This window comes from Pinus tabuliformis, chromosome 6, assembly GCF_031772625.1.
Source record: "Pinus tabuliformis cultivar Carrire ecotype Pingquan chromosome 6, CPIR1, whole genome shotgun sequence".
NCBI classification, from domain to species: domain Eukaryota; kingdom Viridiplantae; phylum Streptophyta; class Pinopsida; order Pinales; family Pinaceae; genus Pinus; species Pinus tabuliformis.
The window spans coordinates 673,149,667-673,173,859 of NC_142292.1; the positions used below are offsets into that span (position 1 = coordinate 673,149,667).

General features: G+C 38.7%; 1 protein-coding gene across 3 annotated transcripts in view; it reads left to right on the plus strand.

The window, feature by feature from the left end:
- The window catches only part of LOC149260428 (oxidoreductase, zinc-binding dehydrogenase family protein), a 305,468-nt gene that overhangs the window by 76,553 nt on the left and 204,722 nt on the right, over positions 1-24,193 (plus strand). For all 3 annotated transcript variants that reach the window (XM_089420726.1, XM_089420724.1, XM_089420728.1), the window contains exon 4: positions 11,006-11,097. In XM_089420726.1, the coding sequence (XP_089276852.1) occupies positions 11,006-11,097 (92 nt within the window). The remainder of the gene's footprint in view (positions 1-11,005; positions 11,098-24,193) is intronic.

Genomic DNA, 24,193 nt, shown 5'->3' on the forward strand with positions numbered 1-24,193 from the left:
CTGGGCATTGAAGTGACTCAACATTCAAAGTATGTATTCCTCTCCCAAAAGGAGTACATAGGAGAATTATTGAATAGGTTTGGCATGGTTGAATGCAATCCTCTATCTACTTCGACGGAACAAAACTTGAAGCTCACATCAAAAGAAGGGAACGGATTTGAGGATGCAACCAAGTATAAACAACTTGTGAGAACTCTTATCTACCTTAATACTACCAGATCAGACTTTCATTTGTTGTTGGAACTTGGAATCCCATCTATATTTATGCAAAGGCCTTGTGAAGGACATTGGTTTGCTACAAAAAGAGTTTTGAAATACTTGAAAGGAACTCAAAACTTTGGACTCAAATATTGATGGGTGGATGACTTTAATTTGATTGGATATTTAGATATAGACTTTGGAGACAAAAAAATGGAGTATCGACTTCAGACTATCTCATGAGTCTTGGATCAACAACTGTCTCTTGTAGGTCACACAAACATTCAGTTCCAACAGAATCTACAACAGAGACAGAATATGTGGCAGCTGCAGAAGCAACAGAGGAGATTGTATGGCTTAGGAAAATACTTGAAGATTTGTAGGAGAAACAAGTGAATTCTACATCTCTTCTCATTGACAATAGTTTTGCAATCAAGTTGGCCAAGAATCCTAGATTCCATGATCAAATTAAACACATCAACACAAAGTATCATTTTATTTGATATCATGTAGTGGCCAAGACTATTCATTTAAGACATTGTTCCACTAATGAACAAATTGCGGACATTTTCACCAAAGCACTTGGAAGAGAAAAAATTGAAAAACCTAGAATAATGCTTGGGCTCACAAACACCCCTTCAACTTAGGGGGGGATGCTGGACATAATCTTTTTGGACCTTTGTCCCACAAATTGTAAATAAATAAAAGAATGCAAAGGGAACCTTGGAATGTGAAATGAAGCGTTGCCTCATTGTATATAGCTAATTGAATGTTAATGAAAAAAGTTATGTTCAAGAGCTACTCATCCTGGCCTCACATAATTGAACCAATTTATTTAGAAAATCACACTTTAACCTTGCTCATAATAACATGGAAGTAATTTGCAACTTTCAATCAGCTAAATTAATTTCAATCTCCCACGCTACAATATTTTGGCTAAGTTGATCTTTAGGGACACCCCCTAGGCTAGGATCCCTTTTTGTCAGTCTAAAGTGAGAGGCAAGGCCACTGAAGGGACACTGGGTGGCTTGCCTAGTAGTTTACTTTAGGCTCTCATACTTCTGGTTAGACTTTTCCTTGTTGCAAGAGTTTGAGGGGTAATAAAGTGGATCCTTCATATTCTTTGACTTGATCCCATTGTCACAACTCTATTTCATCTCTGTATTCACCAAGTGTTGAGAGGTACTGAACCATGGTGAGGGGATTGGATGATTCTTTTTGGTATTCTAGTTGGGTACCTACTTATTAGCCCCTAATGGGAATTGTTGACCCTGCCGCCTACACCTACCTACAAGTCAGTGAGAAAAGCCTTCAACCCCACAAGGTGTGGTTGGTGGCCGGGAACTCAGATCAGGGGCTGTCAAACTAATCCCAACTCTTTCCGTTTCAGTTATCTCCTAGATTAGCTAAGGGGGGTGGTCCCTAATGAAAAGTTAAGTTAAAAAGATGTGAGTTTCTAGGAGAATTGTTAGAGTTAAATATATTATTTCTTTAAGATTTATAAGCAAAACTGATATGAACAATAACCATCAATACATAAGATAAGCATGAAATACATAAACAACCAGTGCCTTCAAAAGTATTTGCTTAAAATGAAGTGAAATGCTTTCAAATGGAAAGCCAAAATAGTCCTAAAAAGTGAAACAATAAATTGTTAGCACAAGATATTATAAATGCTTTTAAGATGAATAAGTCTACAAATCAAAGCATGGAAACTATCTTGCTCAAAAAAGATACAATTAAAAATCTACTTGTGAGAAGGAGATGATAAAAAGAACTCAAATGTTAGACCCAACTGACAACATGCAATTAAGTTTACAACCCCAAAATAATAGTACTTGAAAGTGAAATCAACCATTCATGACAATATGCAATTAAACCCAAAGATAAGCCAATTTCCAAGTACAAGAAAATTAAACTTATTGCAAAATTAAAAGAGATTACAATGTTTGCATCCAAAGTGCCTCCTGAAATAAGATTTGCATGTGAGACTTTAAACCATCAAGATAGCAAGAAATTTAAGAACTTTGCAAACACAACAAATGTGATGGAATGAGTTCTCGGCTTATTTTATTAATTAGTGCTAGGGCAACGTTACAATTGAACTCTAGTCCTTAGACCTCATCCTCGCCCAAATATTTGGATCTCACAATGAGGAGTCAATAGAGGTAGAGGGTCCTTAAAAGTCTATTCAACCAACTTAAGTTGGAGGTAAATTTTAGTGAGGCTTGGGGCCTTCCTATCTTAAAATGCCTAGTTGAAGTGCAAATTGTGTTAATTCCCCAATTTAATCTAATGCTGCTTCATGCAAATGCTTCAAAGAGAAATAGTTTGCAAAACTTGAGAGGCTAGAATGTAAATAAGCTAATATGTGTTTGCACCATTGAATGGAGAATAAGCAAGTAAAATGGAATAGATTTCTTTAAGCTACAATTGTTTCAAATAAAGGATAGTGCTACAATAGTTTTCTTGACATAAAGCATAAATTGACCGAGTAGTGAAGCATATACTTGAAGAAATTATGAAACAATTAAAACTTGCCAAAGTATGAAGTGTTTACACATAAGATGAGATTTTCTCAAGTTTACAATTTGGAAGCATATGCATGTGGGAATTTAAATACAAGATTAGTAAAAAACTTGCATGTGGAGTGAAATGTGTTGAGTTTAAGCTTGCACAATATGAAATTAAAAGCTAGAAATTTAAGAAAAACTAGAAGCAAGATTAGGCCACCCACAAGAATCCCTCTAAGCGAGGAAGGGGGATGCCATGGGAAAAATCCCAAGCTCCTTCAAACAATTTTATTTTATCCTTTATTAGCCCTTAAAGCAGGTAAAAATGCCTTTAAAAGGGCAACCCACAATACGAGAGAAATTTTTACAAAGATGAGACTCTAACAAAGCTAGACTTTCTCCCCAAAAAATAATATGACAACAACAAACTTGAAGATGGAAAAAACTCTCCAAAAGAGATTCTCAAGGCTCAAAAGGCCCACGACCTAGATGAGTTTGCAACTCTCTCCCAAGTGCTTATTGCCTCCCTAGAAATTAGTCTTTGGATAGCGTGAGGGGGTCCTGCATGCACATGAGTGAGAAGCTTTCCAAAGCTTTTCCTCAATCTCCTTGTTGCCTAATGCTCAAGCGTATGGGTTGCAAAAGACAAAAAAAAACAATTGTCAGTGTGAAATTAGGAAAAAGAAACCAAAACTAAACTTAGAATTTAATTTACAAAGTATTGACTCAAGTAATGAGAGTGACCCCCTATACTTGCTTAGCTTTGAAAATGACTCTTGAATATGAGATATAACTTTGAAAGAACTAGAATCAAAGAAGTATTTTGAATTTAAATTGATGATCACGTAGCTATAGAGTAAGAAAACTCTTTTTTGCTCTTCGTTGGATGGAAAACTTGGAGCAAAAAAATGGTTGGTCTTGGATCACTTTGACTCTAAGAGTGAGTTGATCTAATTGAGATTTCTCCCACTTCCAGATGGATTCTTGCGCACAATACAAAAGATCTTTCCTACACACTTGAATACATATTAGTTTGCACAAGATTAGAGCAATATAATGAATAAGATAAACTAAGCATTCCTCCTAAAATGAATTGGCAAGCTTATCCCTAGAATACTACTTTAAATCAATGATATGTGCAAGATAGCGTGCACACATCAATCCAAGCAAGATGGAAAGTATAAATTAATATTAATTCAATATGCGAAATAAATTAAACACAATAGCAATAGCATGAAAGGACATCACTTCATAACGCCAAGAGAACACTAGCCAGATAGCCCCAAAGTCTTGATTGTATTAAGAAAGTATGCAAATACAAAATGACAGAGTTTCCTCAAGCCCAATAACTCATTACATGATACAATATGAGAGCATATAGCCTCATTATATAGAGAGTTGGAAGCAAATCCCAAGGAAGAATGCATGTGAGAACTGAACTTGGAGCAAATCCCAAGGAAAGATAAGTCAAGTTCGATGTGGAGAAGATAGAGACATCAAAGCAAAATTGAATTCCATATGTGCACATCAAGGGAAATCAAATTCCATATATGGCATAGTAAACTCATCCATGAGTGAATCCAAGTACCGTGATAACTCCAGTCAACAAATGCAAACTCGAACTAAGTGATGCCACATATGTAGATGATCCCCAGATAGCTTTGCATAGGTCCCCAGGAACTGCGTGATTCCTCCATGTGCAACTCGTAGTCTGGCCAAGTGAAACTCGTAATCCTCAAGAGTGGAGTGCTAAGAGTAGAAGAACCTGAGATAACTGTGAGATGAGGCCCCACCTAATCTTCAGTCCAAATATACCATGGAATATTCCTTCAGTGCATGAGCTCCTCTAATAAATTCGATTTTCCACATGTGCAACTGCTGCTTTATCTCTGGGAAATTCGATTTTATGAAATAATGGTGTATTTATGATGCAGTGTGCTCAGTCATCTTCCACATGTCCGTTGACTCAACTCTTTGACTTAGGATAATTTCCAAGTCATTTCCACATCATTTTGTCACATGGAATAATTTATTTCTCTTTATTTTATTTAATTCTAGCTTAATTAAATGCCACAATTTCCACTAAACTTAGGAAATGTGGGTTTTGAGGGTCCAAAACATATTATTAACCCCTCAAAGTTTGTCATAGTAGAAAATTGAAGGTGAGAGGTGTAATTTTGATTACTCATACCCCATACAACTTCTCTAGACCACACTTATTACAATTTAAATACAATTTTAGTTGCAATTTTTTACCTGCGGGAAATCTAAAAAAATAAAAAATGACTACCTAGAGCTAACCAAATTCCATGAAATTTTTTGTGTGATTTAGTATGGTAATATACATCGAGTCTAGAGATTAAGATGTGTTAGGGGCTCAACCTTCAAACCGTCACCCCGACTTTGGGTTAAAAAGTGAGTGAGAAAACCCATAAAATTATCCGCCTTTGAAAAATAAGGGATAATTAACCAGTGTTCCACGGGGACGCGTCCCCTAGGGTGGGGTGCACGCACCCCTCGCACCCCACGCACCCGGGACGGGGAGACTCTCGAGGGTGCGTTTCCCCACGTCCCCCTTTTGGGGAGACTCGGGGAGACGCAAGGGGGTGCGTTTCCCCAATGTGGGAGACTCGACTCCCCGAAAGGGGTACTTCTGGGCGTCCCCCCAAAAATGGGGTTCTTCTGGGCGTCCCCCCGAAAATGGGGTTCTTCTGGGCGTCCCCCCTTCATTTTTGTCTAATTACCCTTTATAAACCAAAAAAAAAATTAAAGAAAATGAAAATTAATTTATTAAAAAAACATAAAAAATAAAAATAAACTAAATTAACAATTACAAATAAAAAATTACATGAACAAGTTAGGGTTAACTCCACTTTTCAAGTTTTCATTCTGCCGCCATTCATTATGCTCTTACCTCAACGCTTTTTTTTTCTTCCATCTGCTCTCACTGCGCCCACGAGAGCTTCAACGCATCCTCACTCTTCTCCACGCAACGGCTTGCTGTTAGCACTTAGTAGTCGTTGCCCAACAGGTGTTGGCAAAACAGAATTAGCTAAGGCTCTTGCATCCTATTTATTTAATATTGATGAAGCTCTAGTGAGGATTGACATGAGTGAATACATGGAGAAGCATGCAGTTTCAAGGCTGATTGGAGCACCACCAAGGTATGTGGGTTATGAAGAAGGGGGACAGTTGACTGAGTCTATACGTAGAAGGCCTTATGCAGTTATTCTGTTTGATGAAATTGAGAAGGCACATATAGATGCCTTCAATATTCTACTTCAGATTTTAGATGACGGAAGGGTCACTGATTCTCAGGGTCGAACTGTAAGCTTCACCAACACTGTCATTATTATGACTTCAAACATTGGTTCTCAGTACATTCTAAGTAGGCTTGATGATGAACCTGGCTCAAAAGAGGAACTGTATGAGAGAATGAAGAACAGGGTTATGGAAGTGGCTCAAACGACATTCCGCCCCGAGTTCATGAATCGCATTGATGAGTATATTGTTTTCCAACCTCTAGACCGTGAACAAATTAAGAGCATTGTAAGATTACATGTATGTGGTTCATCTATCGTCATTCTTTTAGTGAAAACCAAAGCGAAATAGCAGAGGTTGGTCAGATATATTAGAAGTTAATTTATTTATAACTTTTTGATTTAATCATATAGAAACAACTGTTTGGAATATATGTTAGTTTCAGTTATTATTTTGGTTTTCAATGTAAATTATAGAATGATGTAAATTATAGAATGATGATTGATGAATGATAATTGATATGGATCAATGTACATTGTATTTGAATATTTGAATTTCATATTGAATTTTATTATTGAATCTTATGGTATTGAATCTTGATGAATTAGCATTATTGAACAATGAATATGAACATGAAAATTTCAAAATTATATACATATATATAAATTTATAATATATATAATTAAAAATTATATTATATATACCTCGACGTCTCCCCGTCTCCCCTAAATTTCCCTAAAATTTCAGGGTTCTCCCACACGTCCCCTTTGTGCGTCTCCCCGCACCCGCGTCTCCCCGTCCCGGAGACTTGGTGGAACATTGTAATTAACCTGATTAAGAAAACACTACAAGGTGTACTTGTTTGCTGATTGAGTCCCAACATCCTAGGCCTGTTACAGACTCAAAACGCATCATTACTAGTATCATTTATTACAATTCCCCGCAGGGTGTGGAATCTGGGTACAAGAAAGATGATGAGAAGATAGAACTAGAGTTAAAAAACTCTGTTGACTGATGATATATGATGGTACAAGTGTCCTCTGGAGCATCCCTGGGCATGGAGTCTTTCATATAATCATCAGGTATCATCCCAGTGGTCAACAGGATTGTATATTCAACTCACTAGGCCTCAGTTTGCACTTGCTTATTTTCTTTTGATTTACTTCACTTGCTACTCTTTTAAGTTCTTGTTAGTGCTTTTGTTTTATTTATGTTACCTTATTGCTCTCTTCCTGAATTTTATTGTTGTTGCTGGCTTCGAAAGTTATAGCGTTCTCTTGCTTATTGGGAGGGCAATCTTTGATCAAATGTCTAGATGAAAAGCACGCAAATGAATAATTGGGGAAGCTTAGATAGAGATTCTTCTATACATGGACCAGACCTCCACTGCAAAGTTGGATCTTTGAGGGGAGATTCCTTGAAATGTCCACATCTAAAAGCACTCCATCGTTGGGTCACATTGAGTACAATTTTCTCTTGTTGCCTACAAGAAATAGACCAAAATGTTGATCTGGCTTCTGAATATGTTCATGGAAATGTTATAGCAACCAGGGAAATTCCCTTGAGAGGATATTTATGTTTAGAATCTAGATGTGGATGTTGGATCAAAGTTTTCATACCAAGGTTGTACATAAGCTAGGGCTCTTGCAATCATCCATATTCCATTCCAGTAAATGCCTTGTGCTGTTCCTTATTTTTGAAGAATGGGAGATGCAGTCTTTACCAAGGCCCCATAGGGACTCCACTTCCCAGCTTTTGTTTCCTAATTGCTAGGATACCATTTGTAGATGTCCTTCTCCACCAACAACCTTCTAGGGAAGTTCAAAATTGCTCCTTTTTTCTTAATCTTCTCTGTGGTTTGCCAGATTTCATTATCATCACAGAAGTTTGTGTCAATCTCCCCTTGTGGATTAGGCTCCTTGTTTACAAGAAAAGGATCTCCCTATCGGTACACTACAAAATCCACCTCTTGCATTTATTCTGTTTGATAGGGATTGTCATTGACCATTGATTCGTTTGTTACTCTAGATTGTGTTTTCCTTTTTAGTCATGTCACAATGTCAGTACATAGTTCTTCATCCTCAACTCTCTCCTTGCATCGAATGGAAAGTTGTTTGAGGTAGTATTTTTTTTTCTTCTCGGTTCTTTATTTCCATTGACGATTGATCCGTTTGCAACTCTAGATTGTGTTTTCCTTTTTAATCATGTCAACGTGTTACTACATAGTTGTTCGTTCTCAACTCTCTCCTAGCATTTAATGGGAAGTTGTTTGAGATAGTATTTCTTTATCTTCTTGGTTCTTTATTGTTGCTTCCCCATCTGAAAGATATACCTTTCAATTCTTGTTTGAAGTGCTAGATTTTGGACCATGTTAAGCAGATTCTGCACTTGGAAAAAAATAACCCTAAACCTAGGTAGCTTAAACCTCAAAAGCTTCAATCAAAATGTAAATCTCCGATTATGTTAATCTACAAACACACACTGTTGGAAATTCCAAACAGTTCGTTCAGCTCCTTCCCATTGCTATTATCACTGCCTATCAATGCCATTGTAGAATCGAGCTGCAACTTGTATAGCCTGTTGCTCTGAGCTCCAATCTGTCTCACCTTCTTCTAGCTAGAGTGTTTGACATACACTTTCTTCCCCAAGTGTGCATCATACCCCTTGTCCTGTAACTATGACACTGAAATTAGGTTTACACCCAATCCTGGCACATGCAGTACATTGTCGCGCTGTTGTTGGTTCTTGTTTCTATCTGAAATTGTATGGTGCCTCTCCCTACCGAAGTACATTTAGTTTTGTTGCGTATTGTAATCTGGAAGTCCATCTGCTCCTATTGATAGCTAGAGAAATATTCTCTAACTCCTGTCATCTGAGACGAAGCTCTACTATCAATATACTAGACACCAGATGATGCCGAACCTGACAAGCACGCAAACTCATCCTCCAACCTGGAAGATAATTCTGAGGCTTCCTGATTGTTGATTCTATCCATGATTTTTTGTGCTATTTCTCCTTTCCTTCCTAATGCTGATTTTGTTGCTGCAAAATATTGCATCCTAGCTGGAAATCTACTCTGCAAAAAACACTGCTGCTCCCTCTGCAAAAATTTCTTTGTCAACTCTCTCAAAGAAATAGACTTTTCCTAAAAAATTAACCCTCCTGGCCAAGGGGACTGCACAACCTCTAGGGTTTCGAGCAGCTGCTTACGTAGTGCTATGAAGCTCCTTCTCCTCTCTGCAACTGAGCTCTCCGACTTCTATCTGCGCTCTGATACCATGTGAAAATTCCGAAACCCAGAATCCTATTGCAACAACTGATAATATTTCTTCTATTTGTTAAATTAATTAAACAAACTATTTGCAGTTCCCTATGACAAATATTGAAACATATACACTGCAACCTTCACAAAACAAATACTGTGTAAGAAAAATAAATGCTGGAAAACTAGAGAAATTCTAGCACACACATAAAGATATTGACACAGTTATTTTTGGACAATTGTCCTTGGAAAAACCCAATGCGAGAAAACCGGTGCAACAAATGAGGGTTTGCTTATTAAATTTTCAACAATAATTCATGTACAAGAATTCAGACAACAAAACAGAGGAAAATAGTGAGAGAAATTTAGTAACAAATTTCTCACTCTCCACAGTGACTCCCTGACCCCGAGATGGACCCTCTGCCCATATGCTGGTGTCTTTGCGTCACCCTCTGCGCAGTGCTCTAGTGGACTGCATCTCTCATCACATTGTCTCTTCTTGAATTCGTCCTGCACTTCCCAGACCACTGCTGATACCTCCTCTCTCTCTCATGCAACTCACCCTCTGGCTCTATCTCCTCTGCTGAACTTTAGCCACTGAGAAAATCGATCTGCCTGGGCAATTGAGTAACTACACTGGTGTGTTCTCTATCTACCCATTGACTTCTTCTTCTAATCTTCTGTTGGAGCACCAACGGCCAAGAGTAAAACATAATCGATGGCCCAGTTTATTTCCCTGTCGATCTGTGTGAGTTTCTATAACATTCACATCATGACTTAATTAATTATGATTAATTAATCATATTTCCTAAGTTTAGTCTTAGGAAATATTAAAAACCGATTAATAAATCTAATTAAGTCGTCTCTAGGTGGAATTTCCAGAAACAATTTCTGGGTATTGGAGAATACATATATTCTAGCCTTTCCACAAAAACTAACACACATTCTCTTCTTCATCATATACATGCTTGTCTAGTAGTTATTTTCAGTTATATGTCCAACAGGAATCTTCCTAAAGGGTCTTCAAAACACCCTTGAGCTCAAAAAGTTGGGCTTTGGAGAGGAACTTGGGCAGAACTTGGTCGCCCATTTCTGCTCTAATTTTTATGTGGAATAGTGCCCTCTTCAATGCACTGCAACTGCGAATGGATTTGATTGTTAACACTATGAACAGGAAGGAAATGACCATGAGTAGAGAATCCCGAGCCTCAAAAGACCTAGGGCAGATCTCCAAACTGCACCAACCAGCTTCCTGTCCAATGTTAGAATTTTCCCATGTAGCTTTCAACCTAAGAGTCTACTACTAGAATCTACAATGAATTTCCACATTACTGTTCTATGCAACCATTCAGATGAAATACAGCATGCATGTTTCAATCTGCAGCAGCTGATGTCCAGTGGAAAGCTGTCCCAGTTCGCATGCAAATTTTGCAAAACAGCATACAAAATAACATTGCCACACAAAAACTACCAAGTTGCAAACTTAATTCACATTGATGAACCAGGAGCATGTACTGGCCCTAGCTTGGGCGGCGCACCCTAGTGAGGACTAATGGTCATTTTATATCTCCTTCTCTAAAATGGGAATTTTATATGGTAGTGCACATAGCATGCTACTTTTTTTGCTGCACTTGTTTCTTAGGATCTGAAATCCCTGAAATGTTTCTCCTATATGTTTTGGAATTCATTATTGAATCTTGTTAGATGAAGAATTGTTTACACCTTCCAATCTAATCCTCAAGATGTCTCTTATCTTAAACTGTGATACCAGGCAGTGAAGACAATTGCAAGAGCAGTACCGGTCTACGAAAATGGGGAAGCAGATGAGAGAATTGTTGTTCACATCTCTTACAGCCCAAGAAGGTTTTCATACAATTATCGCAATCTTATTTACATTCTGTGGCTAAACCTGCCTTTTCTTATATTTAACATTTATTGTTGTTAGCCTGATATTTTTATTGGCTACTAAGGTATTTGCTTCTAAGTTTCAGCTTGATATCATCATTCCATAACAAGCGTTAGTGAGATAAGGTTTCACAGATTGAGTGAGTATACTGAAGCCACAATATTCGGGTTACTTAGTTGTGCATGTTGTGTTGTTTATCTAAAAGTTAAAACACTACATTTGGAATGAACACCAAAACCTTTTCTAAGTAAACATGAAAAGAGAATGGGCATTTCACTTTTAAAAATCCAAATGGGCAGGAAACTGGATTACAGAAATATTAGGGTCCAGACAGAAAGGAAAATCGCTAAATTACATGAAAACATATTTGCAGATATTTGTGATTTTCAGGTATACCTGCATTTAAATATTTCTTTAAATAACATTTCAAACCTCATTCACAAAAATGAGGAAATTTGAAACTTTTTTTCAAACACAGAATCTTTGCAGTATTCTGGAAATGCAAATGGATTACGGTCTTCTCAATGAAGGGAATGGGAATCATGTAATGTTCTATTTTGGAAATACGTTAAGTATTACCCAATTTTAATGAGTTTTGTCAAATCTGGTCTTAGTGAGATTTTGTCAAACACTTAGTATGTGGTTAGACTACTGTAAGTGTATTTCTTGCCATGTCACTTAAATGATAAAGAGTAGAACCAAATTAATACTGCATAGACAACCAGATCAGGAATAATAATCACATAGACATCATTACATCATTCAACCATGAATATTGAATACTACAGCCATTCAAAACACTATTTCTTCAATATAGAAAAACTCAGAAATGTATATTCCAGATGTGCAACATGACACAGTCAGAAAGGAAAAAGCAGAGATTATAAAATTTATAGGAGAACCTGGTTACAATCAGCAGCTAATCCTCTCATTTCAGATGCCCAAATGTATGGAATGGTACTGCTCTATATCAGCCCCAACTTGCCCCACATGACAGTATTCGCTGGAATATGGTTCAGCTACAAGGAAGAACTTGTCCCTTTCTCCCACACGCACTCTCAGCCATCAAGATGAATGCTTTATTGTCCTCTTTCAGCTGAATAGAACTCGGTCTGGGCAGAATGAAGACTGTGGTGGTGTGTATAGCAAACCAGAGAGAAATTCCTCTCTCAATCTTCTGCAAGTCACACTCTCTCTCTTCACCAAGGAGACCAGTCATTGTAACAGCATTTGTGCAGACTCCTTCAGCATTAAATCAGCCTTTTCAAGGCAGCTCGACCCTCAAATCAGTGGCAATGCAACCAGCAATCTACACATGCAAATTCGTGTTCTTGAATGGATGAGTGAGGTACCCTTTTGAAGGTGAGATTGGACCCTTTCTTTCAGCCAACTTGTGGTCCTTCCAAGCACTGAATTTCAGTCTTCTTTACTCACATATTCACACTCCTTTGGTTCAGATTCGGCTTAGACCTCTACAAGTTATGAACTCGGCCCTTTCCCCTGATTTAGCCCAACTTCTAATGGCAGCAAAATACTTGAGATCGATTTTGGTTAAATGGATCACGAAACCCTGCAAATATACAAGATGCTGGGGAGTTCCTTGAAATCACCAAGATACTGAAGTTTGCCTCCAAATAAAATTTGTCAGATCTTCAAATAAACCCAGAAAATAATCCAACTAGGGAGGCAAGGAGTGTCTTTCGAAATTGGATCAAGAGACTCGTAGTCCATCGAAATCAGCTTACAGTTTTGCTTGAAATCTATAAGTCTGAAACTCACTTGAGTTTCTTTTCAATGTCAATGATATATGATAGGAATAGGATGATCAACAAATTAGCCCATCCTCCTTTTATAATTTCTCTCCATACTTCTAGACTCCTTTTTATTATTATTTTATTGTTGGGGGCCATTTTCCACTAAGTGACTTTTGCTGCCATTTTAATAAAATAATAATTTGCCGCCATTCTCCAATAAAATAATAATTTACTGCCATCCTCCAATAAAATAATATTTTCTGCCTTTCTCCAAAATAATATTTGCCCCTTTTCTTCTAATTAATATTACCAAAATTGAGCAAAATTCCTTAGTGATTCCCATGCTCACAAAATCGGGGATATTACAAACCACTCATGTCTTCTTGTTAAAATTGGCAACTAAGGCCAAATTCCACTTTGAACAGCTCATTTGATGGAGATGATGATTGCATTGAATTCCTCTTTTCAAGAGGACCAAAATCGACCTAAAGATCATCAAATTTGGACAAGCAGAAATGTGTTTTTGAATTTATGCTCACACATGTGCAAATTGTCAAGGTCAGCCACATCATCATGTAGGCTCATGAAGCCCAAGAGACATGTCACTTCACCCTCAACAATTTGTATAAATAAGAGAGACCTCCAACCTCATTTGGCACCTCACTCACTCACACATTCTTCTCTCTCCTTCTCTCATTGGTTCGTACAACTATTAGGCATATCTTTTCTCTCACACGTGTGGCAAGGAGGACGAATTTTCTGGGCAGATTACGGGGCTGAAATTTCAGAGCAGTTGAAGGGTTTGACCAGGGTTGACCAGGCACTTTGACTCATCCTTTGACTGTGATTTTGTAGGAAAATTTTGTTTTTGGCAGGCTGTACTGTTTGGCACAAAAACCGAGAATTTATGGGAACTTTGACCTGCGTTGACTGCAGGCCTGTTTGATTGCAGAAGTTGACTTCTGTTGATCAGGTTTGACTGCTCAAAAGTGGACTATTTTGACTGCTGTTTGACCAGCTAAGGAGGTCGAGTTTGACTGCCTTTGACCGAGCTTCAAAGGGGATGTTTTGCTGCTGCGCTGACAATCGTTGACTTTCTGGTTAGGGCTGAATTTGACTGTAGTTGGCTGTAGATTTGGCAGGGTTGTTTTGATTTTGATTTGGCAAGTCAATTTTGATTTTTTGTACTCTCTCTCTTTGATGAACATTTGATATAATAATAAGAAGAATTGATCAAGGGGTTTTCCCCATCTTGGGGTTTTTCCCTGGCTTCCGCCATATCTGGTGTTCTATTGTCTTGGCTTGTCTTTTGCATTTTGTTATTCATGTTCTATCTATAGTTACCGTCAATGTGATTTATGGTTGATGTGATTGCTATTGAAAAACTAAATTGGAAATTGTCATTGGGATGCTAAAGGAACATTGAAATAATTGTGCTAAGCATAGAACATACCATTGTTAACTAAAATTAACATGGTATCAGAGCTCAGGTGAAGACAAAGCCCAAGCAAGAGAGAGAGAGAGGCAATCGCCAAGAGAGATTTATGGACAAGCTTCAATGGCTTCTTCATCTTACTTCAAGACTGAGGACAAGCTCAATGACAAATCTGACTATCATGCATGGAAGATGACTTTGGACCTGACTTTGGAGGAGCATGAAGTATTGGACTATGTGCAGGGAAAAGTGGTGGAGCCTCCTTCAAATGCACCGACTGCTGCTAAGACGAAGTATAGAAAAGGTGAGGTCAAAGCAAAGAAAATTTTTGTTGACTCTAGTCAAAAGCATTTCTGATTTGGGAGCTTCTAAGGAGATATATGATAAGTTGGTTGGGATGTTCAAAGTGAACAATGCAAATCAAATCCTCTTTCTCAAAAACAAGTTGAAGGATATCAAGATGGATAAAGGGGAGTCCCTTCAATCCTACTTCATGAGAATAATGCAAATCAAGAATGACTTGCTATCTATTGGAGAAGTTATTTGACAGGGAGCTCTCGCTCATTGCTCTTGGAGGTCTTCCAAGACCATGGGATGTATTTGTCACCACCATTCTCAACAATGACAGGATACCTGGTTTTGATGAGTTATTGGCTAGAAGCACTCAAGAGGAGACTAGGATGATCTAGAGAGACAAGCCCTCAAATGTAAATGAATGTACTGCTTTCTCTGCTCATGCAGAAAGGAAGAATAATGTTGGTTCAAGGAGACAGGGTCAAGGATCCAAGAAAGGATTCAAAGAAGGAAGAAAAGGAAGGTGCTACAATTGCAACAGGTTCAGCCACTATGCTAGAGAGTGTCCTCACAAGAAGAATTCTCCAAGGGATGATGACAACAACAACCACAACAATTTCAAAGGCAATGGAAATCAAAGGAACAATAGGTTCAACAACAAAGGAAAGAGGAGTGCTCCTGCTACTTGAAATGGAAATGGTTGACCTCCCAAAAGGACGAGAAATACTAGGTATGATGAAAGTAATGTTGTAGAAAAACAAGATGAATTCTATCTTATTTCCGCTCTATCTATTGCCTCTCCTCCGAATACTTTGGATCATTGGTTGATTGAAAGTGGAGCCTCAAGGCACTTCACTGGTTACACTGAGACCCTCTCAAATTTGGTTGAAATGAAGACTAATTTGAAGATCACACTTGGAGATAATGCCACCTACCTCGTGAAAAGGATAGGTATTGTCACTCTTCACTTGAATCAAGGTCAAACCATTCATCTACTAGAAGTTTTGCATGTGCCCGATTTGAAGAAGAACTTGGTGTCTATTTCTGTCATGGAAGATAAAGGCTTCAAGGTAGCGTTCATTGATAGAAATGTACGTATTTGGCAAAGAAACAATAAAGATGCATTTACTCTTGGATTTAGGGTTGATGGTCTCTATCAAGTTGGAGGAAGTCCTTTGGGAGCTTTGGCCAGTGATACTTCTCTTCAATTTGAGCTATGGCACTAGATGTTCGCCCCACTTACATTACAAAGCGTTATTTGGGGTAAGGAAGATGGTCGTAGGTATGCCGGAGTTCAATATGAACCATGAAGGTGTTTGTCAGGGTTGTGCACTTGGGAAACTTACAAAGGGACCATTCCCTTCTAGTGAAAGCAAGACTTTTGATATTCTTCAATTGGTTCGTTTTGACCTATCTGGGAGGATATTTATATTATGCAATGTTTGTGGATGACTTCTCATGCAAAACGTGGATCTATTTTTTAAATAAGAAGGATGAAGTGTTCAAATGGTTCTGTTCTTTCAAAGCATTGGTGGAAAGTCAAACAGGGAAGAAGATCAAGATATTGAGGACCGACAATGGAACCAGATATGAATCAAATGAATTCAATGACTTTTGCAGAGAGGCTGGCATTAAGAGGGAGACAACCGTTCCATACACTCCTAAGCAAAATGGAGTTGCTAAAAGGAAGAATTGAAAAATCATGGAAGCCACTTGTGCCATGCTCCATGATCAAGGTCTGCCGAAGTTCTTATGGGGAGAAGCTGTCAACATGGTCGTATATGTTCAAAATAGAAGCCCACATCAAGCATTGGATTTCAAGACACTCAAGGAGATCTTCACTTGTAAGAAACTTGATGTTTCTCGTTTTAGAATATTCGGCTATCCCGTGTATTTTCATGTGCCTAAAGAGAAAAGGAATAAGTTGGAAGCATTTGGGAAGAAAGGTATATTGGTTGGCTATAGTGAAAATTCAAAGGCATATAGAATATATGTACTTGGTCAAAGAGATGTGGAAGTAAGTTGTGATGTCACCTTTGATGAAGATACTGTCCTTGGGAAAGCCAAAGATCTTCCTATTCCAAGGAAGGACAATGATGATGCTATGGAAAAACAGGATGAACCTTCGACAGATGAACCTATGCTCGATGTTGATGGTCCGATGGATCCTATTGATCCACCTCCGAGTGATCCCTCTACCTCAAGGAAACAACCTCTATGGCTCAAAGATACTCTTGAAGATGCTAAAAGACATACCGCTCCAAGAGGGACATTTCACGAAAGTAAGAAGTCGAACAGGTATCAAGGGTACTTGGCTGCTATGAGTACTATCGTTCAAGCTGAACCATGCACGTTCGAAGAAGCCGTAAAGCACCAAGTATGGAAAGATGCAATGAATGAAGAATATGAATCAATAATGAAGAATGATGTCGGGGATGTGGTGCCTAGACCCAAGGACAAGTCTGTGGTCACCTCTACATGGCTTTACAAAATCAAACATGGAGCTGATGGAAGTGCTAAAAAATATAAGGCTAGGTTCGTTGCTCGGGGCTTTTCTCAAAATGAGTGGACTATGACGAGATATTTGCTCTAGTTGCCCGATGATTCTATGGACATTTCACGAAAGTAAGAAGTCGAATAGGTATCAAGGGTACTTGGCTGCTATGAGTACTATCGTTCAAGCTGAACCATGCACGTTCGAAGAAGCCGTAAAGCACCAAGTATGGAAGGATGCAATGAATGAGGAATATGAATGAATAATGAAGAATGATGTTGGGGATGTGGTGCCTAGACCCAAGGAAAAGTCTGTGGTCACCTCTACATGGCTTTACAAAATCAAACATGGAGCTGATGGAAGTGCTGAAAAATATAAGGCTAGGTTCGTTGCTCGGGGCTTTTCTCAAAATGAGTGGACTATGACGAGATATTTGCTCTGGTTGCGCAATATACCACTATTTGATCTATTATCGCTCTCATTGCCACTCAAGGATGGAGCCTACATCAAATGGACGTTAAGGTTGCTTTCTTGCATGGCTCGCTTAAGGAGGAAGTCTACTTGGAACAACCTCAGGGGTTCAAAGTACAAGACCGAAGGACACATGTATGTAGGTTGAAAAACGTCCTCTATGGGTTGAAGCAAGCCCCTAGGGCTTGATATTAAAGGATTGACAATTATCTTATGAAGCTGGGATTTACAAGGACCTATGTTGAACCAAACCTATACTTCAAGGTTGAAAAGGACATGCCTCTCATTTTGGTCCTTTATGTAGATGATCTCTTTCTTACTGGTGTGGACCCTCTCATTTATCAATGCAAGAGGGAGTTGACTTCCGAGTTCGAAATGAAGGACCTAGGACTGACGCATTACTTCTTAGGCTTGGAGGTTTGGCAAAAGCCAGGCGAGATTTTCATTTCTTAAGGAAAATACATTGTGAAGCTGCTAGAGAGATGTGGGATGGTGGATTGCAAGTCTGTGTTTACTCCGATGGAAGTCAACTTCAAGAAGCTATGTGGAAGTGCGACTGGGCTTGAATTGGTAACCCCTTTCGAGTATCGACAACTTGTGGGGGCCCTGATGTTCTTGGTAAACTCCTGTTCGGACATATGTTTCGCTGTGAATACGTTGGGTCAATTTATCGCTGAGCCTCATCACATACATTGGATTGCTACTAAGAATCTCTTAAGCTATCTTCGTGGCACAACAACTATGGGCTGAGATACACTGTCGGGAATTTGAGGCTACATGGGTATACTGATGCTGACTGGGTTGGCAGTATAGTAGATTGAAAGAGCACGTCAGGATGTTGCTTCTCATTGGGGTCTGCTTCAGTTTCTTGGATAAGCAGGAAGCAAAAATCGGTTGGTCTAAGCATCATCGCCAAGGCCAAATACATTACAGATAGTATGGCCTATTGTGAAGCTATTTGGTTGAGGAAGCTCTTCAGTGAGCTATTTGAGCACGCTCTGGATACCACCGTGATCTATTGCGACAACCAAAGTGGGATTCGCCTTTCAAAGAATCAAGTATTCCACGACCGCTCCAAGCACATTGACATCAAGTACCACTTTATCTGGGATATGGTACAACGAGGAGCAATAAGGCTTCAACACATCAAGACCCATGAGCAAATTGCTGACATTGTCATGAATGTTGAAAAGTGTAACTAGGTTCAGTCTTCATAATGACATGTGTAATTGTGTTTTTAAGTAATTGATGAAAAGAAGAAAAATAAAAATTATTATTGTAATACTTGTCTCATGGGTTTCATGAGCAAGGAATTTTATTTTTAGTAATGGCTCCCATTGTGAGCCTTTAGGTTTTGTCATCTAGTCATAAAAGTCAAATTGAGTCAATGTCATGTATGAAGGACCCTTCTTGGGCATGTTACATTTTGTATGAGTCATTAAAATAAGCATGAAAGCCCTCCAAGACAAGCACAAGACCTCTCCTTCAAGTTGGCTCAAGATGAAAGAAAGATAATCTCCAAAAGGCATGTCGGCCTTGTCTCCAAGTCATGTTGGCTAATTTGCATGGGAAAACTACTATTTATAGGCAGCTTGACTTTCATTCTAGGCACTAAATTCAGTCATGCATCTGAAGTACAACAAAAAGTGCAAAAAAGAGAAGTAGAAGCCTCTCATCCAACGCAAGAAGAAGGAGAAGAATCTGAGCTATTTAGGCACTGTTTTGGTTACCTTTTCCTTGCACGTGTGGCATATATTAAAGGTTCTGCAGTAGGGTTTCCTTAGTCAGCGAAGAAGCACAAAAGAAGATCTTTATATCAGCATATATCATAGCCAAGGTCATAAGATTGAGTCTCCTAGTTAAGTGAAGAAGGAAGATACCTCCAAACAACTCACATGTGAGAATTGCAAGGGTATAAGATAAGCTGAGGTTGCAGATCTGTGGATGAAACCGAAATTGTAGTAGTGCAGACAGTTTGACTTGCGTTGACCATAGGAGAAGGAAAGAGCAACAAGTTTGTTTCAAGAAGGATTTCATCAAGGAAGGTTTGTGACTTGGTCTTGGAGTGGCAAAAAGGTCTAGGGTCTTGGTCTTGGTATTCGTCAATTGGAATCTCTATAAGAAGAAGAATTTGTTCAGGTTTTCCTCTCAAGAAGGAGAGGTTTTGGCCCTGGCTGATAGCCTATATTCTGTGTCTCTTGTCTCTTTATGGTTTATGCATTGATAGCTGTTTGATGAAGAATAACTATAATAACATAAGATAAAAGAAGATCCTAATCTAAGAAGTAAAAATCATTCACAAGCAGTTATCAAATTGAAGAGAAATCACTTAACCTCGATGCCCTAGATTTCTCAACATTGAAGCCCTTGAGAAGGTCAAATTCTTAGCCTTCCGAGAGAGACTTGGAGTTGTGGAAGGACCCTCTCATGAGGGTCCCACTTGAGTTGGACAGTAAGCTTTGGGAGCTCCTGGGGGCTAGGTGTACTTCTTGCAGTTATGAGCGACCATAGGGTGAGTGTTTCACCTTCCCCTATAGGTGCGCTATGTACAGGGTGAGTGGTTCACCTTCCCCTGTGATACCCCATGATGGTTGACATGTGTGTAGGGTGAGTGGTTCACCTTCCCCTCGATTGATGACACATGTGTAGGGTGAGTGGTTTACCTTCCCCTACAATTGATGATATATGCATAGGATGAGTGGTTCCCTTTCTCCTATGGCATATGAGCAGGATGAGTGGTTCACCTTCTCCTCCGGATGCCCCAGCATACATCCTACCCATGTAGTTCAGGGCTCATGGGAAGTACCTCTCATCTGGCCAATGAGTTGGGAAAAGTGGATAGGGACCATAGCACTATAGATGGATGCATCGTGTACTGCCGTACTCCCTATGTCTAGGATGCATGATGTTCAACAACTTGATTTGGGATCAAGTTTGATTGGGGTTCTACCCCTAGGTTGATTTTTGTCGGTGGAGAGTGGTAAGGTCTTTTGACTCACTCTCGATTGATTCTTCTTCATTATCTATATCAGTGTTCAACAAAGTAGAGACGAGATACAAAGATGGTACATGACAACAAGATGGCATGATGATGGATGATGATGGATGGATTGGCAGGTGGAATTCTCCCTAGTTGAGAGGGAGTGTTAAAATTGGCAACTAGGGCCAAATTCCACTTTGGACAACTCATTTGATGGAGATGATGATTGCATTGAATTCCTCTTTTCGAGAGGACCAAAATCGACCTAAAGATCATCAAATTTGGACAAGCAGAAATGTGTTTTTGAATTTATGCCCACACATGTGCAAATTGTCAAGGTCAGCCACATCATCATGTAGGCTCATGAAGCCCAAGAGACATGTCACTTCACCCTCAACGATTTGTATAAATAAGAGAGACCTCCAACCTCATTTGGCACCTCACTCACTCACACATTCTTCTCTTTTCTTCTCTCATTGGTTCATGCAACTATTGGGCATATTTTTTCTCCCACATGTGTGGTAGGGAGGACAGATTTTTTGGGCAGATTACAGGGCCAAAATTTCAAAACTATTGTAGGGTTTGACTAGCATTGACTAGGCATTTTGACTCATCCTTTGCTTGCGATTTTGTGGGAAAATTTCGTTTTTGGTAGGCTGTACTGTTTGGCATAGAAACCAAGAATTTATGGGTACTTTTACTTGCATTGACCGCAAGCCTGTTTGATTGTAGAAGTTGACTTCCGTTGACTAGGTTTGACTTCTCAAAAGAGAACTATTTTGACTGTTGTTTGACCAGTTAAGGAGGCTGAGTTTGATTGCCTTTGATCGAACTTCAAAGTGGATGTTTTGCTGTTGCGTTGACCATCTTTGACTTTCTGGTTAGGGCTGAATTTGATTGCAGTTTTGACAAGGCTGTTTTGACTTTGATTTGGCAAGTCAATTTTGACTTTTTGTACTCTCTTTCTGCTAAACATTTGATATAATAATAAGAAGAATTGATCAAAAGGTTTTCCCCATCTTAGGGTTTTTCCTTGACATCCACCATATCTAGTGTTCTCCTGTCTTGGCTTGTCTTTTGCATTTTCTAATTCATGTTCTATCTACAGTCGCTGTCAATGTGATTTATGGTTAATGTGATTGCTATTGGAAAATTAAATTGGAAATTGTCATTGGGCTGCTAAAGGAACATTGAAATAATTGTGCTAAGCATAAAACATACCATTGTTAACTAAAATGAACACTTCTTGCTTTGTGATAGCTAGAAGCATATCCACTAAAAAGAACAATGTGTTTACCACAATTTTGTACCATGTCCTTGGGACTTTGTCATAGATAGAGTCCCAGATCAAGCAAGCAATCGTCTTGAGCTGTGAATGTTGCATGAGCATCATATTGCTGTCTGCAAATTGATAAACGATGATACTTGGGTAGCTTGGAATGGCCTTGGTGGGGCTTGTGTGGGTCTCAGTCAAAATAGAATATTTGATGGTTTGAGTTCTTCATAAATTGAGCTGGATGAAAACCAAACGATTCCATTTCATTTCTAGCCTTTAGTGGAAACCCTGCTCTTGCCCTTGCGGGGACATTTTTTGGTTTAGATTAGTCAGGCCCACCTTAGGTAAACCCATAATAATCACTAGAAGTTAAGCCCATTTGTTGGTCTTTAGAGCTATGATTCTATTTAAGCTCAACAACCTGGGATCATGTAAGGTTGACATTGGGAAAATTTTTGAGGGGAGGGAAAGAAGTTTTTACTTAATCTAACTTGCAATATCTTCCAATGTTTAAAAATAAAGGAAGAGTGTGGAGTTGAAACCAAATTATTGTCAAGTCTGAAGATTACTCCTAAAGTGTTTGCACCATGTTTAGGGTTGCCTCATGTGACGCTATGTCCACGGTGTGTGGATGACTCATGGATGTGCTATGATGGATATACACATTGGAGTTGGCTTGCTGATCAATTGTTATTGCTTGTCTTAATGATTATTTGGCATTCTTCCTTGGAGCATTGTAGAGCTATGGAGCTTGATGACTTCATGTAGCTATCACATGGAGGACAATTTGCCTTGGAGGAGGAGCACTGGGTATTTTGAAGGAGGGCGTTGGAGGCATGAGGATGCTTGGTTGCTTGCATGGAGGTTTGTACTTGAGGATGCTTGGATTGGGGAGTGATCAGTGTTGCATGATTCGTACTTCTATACGACTCGTCTGGCTATTGACTCGGCGACTTGTATAACACTCAAGAACGACCCATATAAGACTTGTATAAGACTCAACAAAATACAGAAAAAATTTAAAATTTTAAAATATGATGAATTTTAAGCACAAAAAAGAAACTAATGACATTTCCAATCCTTATAAGTTATAAAAACCACAATATATGCAATAATTCATAACATTATCTCATAGCTATGATAGTACAACATAACATTCTCGATTTTTGTAAGCAAAACATTTAGATACTAAATAAGAAAAGGAATCATGATTCCATAATCAAAATAAAAAATGGCAGCAATTTCAAAATTCAAATACATATGTCATTAATGATAAGTCGTAGTCCCATAACAATCTTGAGTCTCATCACTCATGCACTACTATGCCTAGAATAAGCCCTTGTGGAGCTAGTGCCAACATCAATAGGCTGAAGCAATTGTGAGGCGGGTGTATTTGGAGTCTCCATTTGAGATTGAAAACTAGAAAGATCCTTACTCTCTTCATCGAGCCAACTCAAATTAGGGGACGACTCCTCCACAACCCAATCAATACTATCCAATAAAATTGGATTTAGATCCTTTGGCTGCACTTGTTTTGTGAGCATTTGAAGGTTGTAGTAGGTGAAAACCAACTTCTCCAACCTCTAATTCTCCAACTTGTTTCTCTTTTTGCTATGGATGTGCTCAAAATACCAACCAATTGCACTCACAAGCAGAAGTGTTGCAGGGTTGACTCATAACTCTGATGGCAAATTCTTGTAATTGTAGTGCCTCAGTGCTATAATCTATCCACCAATGAGCTATAAAAAATAACAACAAAGATTATTAGTTTGCAACACCAAACATGTAAAAGAGAATTAACAAAATTACAAGCTAAGTTCTAACAATTTGCACTTACAAGGCATTTTCTTGTCCTTGAGACGTTTCCTTGAGTTGAATCCAAACATGCTAGATGCTTCCTTGTACATATCTCGTTGTATGCTGATTTTGTCTTGAATATCTTGATCTGGGAACATCTTCTCAATGCATATCATGACACCTCTCATCAACTCAAGATCTTTTTGAATGTTAAACCCCTCATTATAGAATATGCTCAGATTGAGATATGCTCCTGCTGCATGCAATGGTGAATGTAGCTGCTTGTCCCACATGGAATCAATAATTTGCCATAAGGGGAGATATTTAGATTCATATTCCTTGTAGAAAGTCTTGATGGCCTCTTTGGCCCTATCCACACCCTTATAAATATATCCCATTGTAGGTTTCTCTCCATCCATCAATCTCAAGACTTTCATAAGGGGCTCAATGAAGCTGACAATCTCAGTGACTTTCTCCCACAAACTATCACCAAAGACAGATGCTTTCACAGTGAATGCTTCTGGTTTTGTGCTATCTTTCCAAAATATCCAT